General features: G+C 43.5%; 1 protein-coding gene across 1 annotated transcript in view; it reads left to right on the top strand.

Moving 5' to 3' along the window:
- TMEM45B (transmembrane protein 45B) overlaps window positions 1–5,490 on the top strand; it is a 17,051-nt gene extending 11,561 nt beyond the window's left edge. Inside the window, exons 4-5 of the mRNA XM_006901740.1 lie at window positions 3,812–3,957; window positions 5,379–5,490. Coding sequence (XP_006901802.1) covers window positions 3,812–3,957; window positions 5,379–5,490 — 258 coding nt within the window. The remainder of the gene's footprint in view (window positions 1–3,811; window positions 3,958–5,378) is intronic.
- Window positions 5,491–6,093: the final 603 nt, after the last annotated feature.

Genomic DNA, 6,093 nt, shown 5'->3' with positions numbered 1-6,093 from the left:
GTCTGTTTGTTGAAATATGTCAATTGATATGCCGTCAACTCCTGGAGTTTTTGCCAATTCCTTCAGAGCAATTTGAACTTGCTCCTTCATCACCATAGGCTCTTGCTCATATGTCATTTCATGAAAGTCTTCTGTGTCAGCCAATTCCTTCTGATACAGTGACTGTGTATTCCTTCCATCTTCTCTTGATACTTCCTGTATCATTTAACATTCTATCCAAAGTATCCTTAAGTATTGTCACTTGTGGCTTGAATTTGTTTTTCTGCTCCTGCAGCTTAAGAAATGTTGAGCGAGTTCGGCCCTTTTAATTTTCTGACTCCAGCTCTCTGCTTAACGTGTTTCATTATAGTGTCTTGCTTTGTTGTCCCGGGCTGCCTTTTGAAATTTTCTGTTTGGTTCTTTAATTTCTTGGTTTCTTCTTCTAGCTTTGGCTTCTCGGTGCTCTAACGCAATATTCAGAGTCTCTTCTGACATCCACCTTGGTCTTTTCTTCTTTCTCAGCCTTTATAATGATCTTTTGCATTCTTCATGACTATTTTCTTGATATCCTCCCAGAGCTCATTTGGTCGACGTTCATTGGCGCTCAAGGCCTCAAACCTGTTCCTGAGATGGTTTTGAAATTCGAGTGGGATAGACTTAAGATAAAATTTTAGTTCCCGTGGACTTAATTTAATTTTCCTCAACTTCAGCTTTAATTTGCATATGAGTAGTTGGTGGTCTGTCCCACCATCAGCACCCAGCTTGGTTTTCACTGTTGATATTGAGCTTCTCCTCCGAGTCTTTCCACAAATGTAATCTATTTGATTCCTATGAATGCCATCAAGGGAAATCCATGTGTATACCCTGCGTTTATGTTTCTTATAAAAGGTATTTGCAATGAATAAATCATTAAATGTGCAGAACTCTATCATTCTATCTCCAGCCTCATTTCTCTCACTGAGCCGCTATTTTCCAGCTACTGATCCTTCTTCCCTGTTCCCAACTTTTGCGTTCCAGTCGCCCCATTATTATCTTGATTGCATGTTTGATCAATTTCTGACTGCAAAAGTTGCTAGAAATCTTCTATTCGCTCCTCTTTGGCTCTAATTGTTGGTGCATATATTTTAATGACAGTGGTATTCACTGGTCTTCCTTGTATGTGTATGGATATTATCCTGTCGTTCACCACATTGTATTTCAGGATGGATCTGGAAATTACTTTTTTAATTATGAAACCAACCCCATTTTTCCTTACCTTTTTCATCCCCGGCATAGTATATCATATAATTGTCTGATTCAAAATGTCCCATGCCAAGCCATCTCATTTCGCCAATATCTAGTATGTCAATATTTAAGTGTTCCATTTCTTTCTTAATGTCCAATTTTCCTACATTCAGGCTTCTCACGTACCACGTTCCAATCACTAGTGTCTACTTACTGTTGTTCCTTCTCTGTATTTCCATTTCTTAGATCTCAGTCTCAATTGCCATGTCTGCTAGTCCAAGCGATAGTTTAAGTGTGCCTTATTGTACATAGAGTTTTTAAAGACCTGTCATTTCGGAAGTGGATGGCCAATCCTTCTTCCTAGTCTGTCTCAATCTTTAAATATAGTATCTGACAGACAAACATTCTACAGAAAAGAGCAGATGAAAGACATTTGTCCAGTTATAACAATCACTAATACCTTTTCAACACGTATGCAGAGCTGATTATCCGAGAGGCTGGGCTCTATGAGGAGAACTGTGGCATCAGGACTGGTGGAAGATCTATTAACAATCTGCGTTATGCAGATGACACAACCCTGCTTGCTGAAACTGAGGAGGACCTCATGCACTTGCTGCGGAGGGTCAAGGACTGCAGCCTTCAGTATGGACTGAGGCTCAATGTCAAGAAGACGAAGATTCTCACCACTGGACCAATTGGCAGCGTCAAGATGGATGACGAAGAGATTGAGATTGTTCACAGCTTCAGTTTGCTCGGCTCCACGGTCAACACTCTTGGCACCAGCAGCCAGGAAATAAAAAAAAAAAAAAAAAAGTTTTGGGGTGGGAAAGTCTGCGGTTAGGGACCTCTCTAAAGTACTCAGGAGCAACGGTGTCTCTCTGGAGACTAAGGTGCACCTGATACAGGCCATGGTCTTTGCAATCGCTTGTTATGCATCAGAGAGTTGGACAATGACTAGGGAGGATAGAAGGAGAATTGACGCCTTTGAGCTGTGGTGCTGGAGAAGAGTATTGAATGTTCCATGGACTGGCAGGAAAACAAACAGATTCATCTTGGAGAGGGTTAAACCAAGCTACTCCTTGGAGGCAAGGATTCTGGGGCTTCGTCTGACATACTTTGGACATGTTGCAAGGAGAGACAGGTCCTTGGAGAGGGACATCATGCTTGGTAGGGTGGAGGGACAGTGCAGGAGGGGAAGACCCTCTATGAGGTGGATTGATTCAGTGACTGATCAGAGGCAATGCGATTGGCACAGGATAGAGCAGGGTTTAGGGCTGTTGTGCATAGGGTCGCTATGAGTTGCAAACGACTCGACGGCACATAACAACAACAATAGATTCAAACCATTCTCCTGCTCGTGACCTTGAACCATGTACCTTTAGGATTACAGCACAGCTTCATGCCACTAGGCCACCAGAGCAAATCGGTAGCATCAGGATGGATGGCGAAGAGATTGAGATTGTTCACAGCTTCAGTTTGCTCGGCTCCACGGTCAACACTCTTGGCACCAGCAGCCAGGAAATAAAAAAAAAAAAAAAGTTTTGGGGTGGGAAAGTCTGCGGTTAGGGACCTCTCTAAAGTACTCAAGAGCAACGGTGTCTCTCTGGAGACTAAGGTGCACCTGATACAGGCCATGGTCTTTGCAATCGCTTGTTATGCATCAGAGAGTTGGACAATGATTAGGGAGGATAGAAGGAGAATTGACGCCTTTGAGCTGTGGTGCTGGAGAAGAGTATTGAATGTTCCATGGACTGGCAAGAAAACAAACAGATCCATCCTAGAGAGGGTTAAACCAGGCACTCCTTGGAAGCAAGGATTCTGGGGCTTCGTCTGACATACTTTGGACATGTTGCAAGGAGAGACAGGTCCTTGGAGAGGGACAAAATGCTTGGTAGGGTGGAGGGACAGTGCAGGAGGGGAAGACCCTCTATGAGGTGGATTGATTCAGTGACTGATCAGAGGCAATGCGATTGGCACAGGATAGAGCAGGGTTTAGGGCTGTTGTACATTGGGTCGCTATGAGTTGCAAACGACTCGACGGCACATAACAACAATGGATTCAATATTGCTGCCCACCCATGCTTCCCTACTCCACCACCATCCCTTCCTACTTTTGCCTGCAGCATTCAATACCCTTCTCCCATAGACCAGCCTCTGATGTGATGGCCTAAGTCTCAAGCCATCAGGATTTCTGTGATCCTAAACATATTGTGCTGCTGTGATTCTCTTATGATGCAGCCAATATGACTTCAATTTAAAGTTGTTAAGTACAACTGTAATGCACAACTTCCACTCCAGGGTTACCTTCTCATGGGTTAATAATACCGCTTGTCTTCCATTTGAAGCCAGGTGCTGATGCAAATGGCCCTCGGGCCCAAAACTCTTTTTCTGGCAATGGCTTCAGGGTGTGCGCTGGCTAATGTGGCCTGAGGTTACCTGTATTAGATTTTGGAGATCAGAAAAGCTCCACCTCTCTCTTCTCCCCAATTTCCAAAAACTTTTTCTGGCAATGGTTTCAGTGTGTGTGCTGGTGATGGTAGGAAATATATGATTAATTTAAGGCCACAGGACCAGCTAATGAGATCTCCTTCTCCATGTATCACACCAGATTGGCTTTGTACTCTTCCCGCCTTTTGGAACGGCTGAATGGGACCAGAAAGACCACAACAACATAATGTTCATCACCATGTGCTTCTGCTGGCACTACCTGGTTGCTATCTGCATTGTGGCCATAAACTACTCTCTTGTTTTCTGGTATGTTTTAAGGAATATTTGTAAAGATGTTACCTCCTAACCAATTTCCACCACTTTACTCCAATTCCTCACACTGTATACTTGGTATTCTCAGGGCCAGAACAATTACAATTAAACAATGCTGATTAGCTTTTACCACTTAATGAGTGCCAAGAACCTGCAAGTTCTGTACCAAGCTCCACATCCCCAGGGTGGACATTAACTACTACCCTCATTTTGCTATTTGTAAATGAGAGTATGAAGGCCTGGAGAAGTAACATGCCTTATCTTGATGGCAGTCAGCAGGAAGTCTCGGGTCTCACAAACAGTCCTGGCAGATTTTAAGCCTGGAGTATGTTAGGACTCTGGATTTGAGGTCATTGCTGGGTGCAGTCTCTGCTTGGTCACTGTTTAGTTGTGGCCCATCACTTTATCCTGGGCCTGCCCTGCCTACTTTCCAGAGATGCTCTAACAGTAGAATAACAAAACACAGAGTGCTCTTCAGTGTACAGATTGTTAAGAGCATGTAATTACCATGCCCTTGCTGAGTTCCAGGCACTGAGGTAAGCAGTTAAAATGTGTTACCTTGTTTGTCCGCATCACTTCATAATGTTTTCATGCTTCACAAATCATGGAAACTGGCTTCAAAAGGGAAATATGGTGGTCCAAATGTAAGGAGCTGACTCACCAGCCCAAGTTCAAAACCACCAGATACCCACTGGAAGAAAGGCAATCTTCTGTGATTTTATAGCCTCTGAAAACCCACTGGAGGGGCAGCCAGGGGCAGCTCAGATGGGAGGGCAGTGTTTCACACATCAGTCAGGTTTCACAAAATTTAACTTGGTCACAGCCACACAGTTGGTCACTGCTAAGACCACTGTCATCACTGCTAGTCTTTTAGCATGTATTGCTAGCAATACTGCTGTCAAACCTGCTTCTACCTTCTTCTTCATTTATTTTATTTCCCTAGATCCTGAGCAGAGAGCCCTACCCAGAGTCCCATGTAGATAAAGGAGATCTGTGTGGTTACTATTGTTGTTGTGTACCATCAAGTTGGAACTGACCATAGCTGACTCTCTGGTGGGTTTTCACAAGCATGTAATCACTTGAGAGGAGACTGCCCATCCTTCTCCTGCGAAGCAGCTGGTGGTTTCAAACCTCATGCCTTTGTGATTGTAGCGCAGCTTCTTGCCACTAGTGATAACTGTCTGGTTACCATAGGAGACCTAGATTTATTCCAAGTATGACATTAAAAAATGTTAGTCATGAGTTTATTTGATGCAGCAGCAGATATTATCTGAGGTTTCTGTGTTATCTGAGATTACCTATGTAACCAAGTACCACTACTTGACAGACATGAATAGGCTTTTTAGTACAGCCCTGGGTAAGGAAATAGGTGGCCTTTTCCCCCCAGCTAATTTGATTTGCTCTTCCCATTGCAGCCTTTTGACTCGGCTAAAGAGACAGGGTGATGGTGAAATCATTGGGATCCAGAAGCTGAAGTCAGGGGACACATACCACACTGCTCTCCTGAGCAGCACAGAGGAGGACTAAAGGGGACACCCACAGGAAGCCAGACAAGACCGCTGCGCTGACACGGTATCCTCCATCAAGTCCCACTGAGAGGCACACACCTCACCTGCCTTCCAGCATGAATATCAGAATCTGAGCGTTTTAGGGCAGAGGTGGCCTTACAGATGAACAGAGTATGAACCCAGCCTACAGACTTACTGCTTCGGGTCATTCCTCCTTTTCTCTTAAAAAAATGGGTACTTTCTAATTAGAAAGATCTTAGAATATTTAAGAAGAGAACAGATACAATTCTAACATTTTGTAAAAAAAGTAATTAACAAGCATTGGTATTTTAAATATTAATTGCTAAAAACATATGAACTACTCAAAATCGTAACATAACAAATTACTGTACTACCACTGTGGATCATTGATAAAATAAAGCCAAGCATGATTTTAAAATCAAGTAGCTCTGTTTTCTTTGGGGGGGGGGAAAGTTCTTTCATGGTCATACAGTCCCCCCGCCCCAAGACCACTTTACTATGCAGCTCTTATTCTAGCTCTTGTAATACCAGTAATGTTGTTTGTTGTTGTTATGTGCCGTCGAGTCATTTACGACTCATAGCGACCCTATGTACAACAGCC

The sequence above is a fragment of the Elephantulus edwardii genome, unplaced genomic scaffold, assembly GCF_000299155.1.
Source record: "Elephantulus edwardii isolate Elephantulus edwardi_28Jun2011 unplaced genomic scaffold, EleEdw1.0 scaffold00341, whole genome shotgun sequence".
Classification (NCBI taxonomy): Eukaryota; Metazoa; Chordata; class Mammalia; order Macroscelidea; family Macroscelididae; genus Elephantulus; species Elephantulus edwardii.
This window is presented reverse-complemented; position numbering and strand designations above follow the sequence as displayed.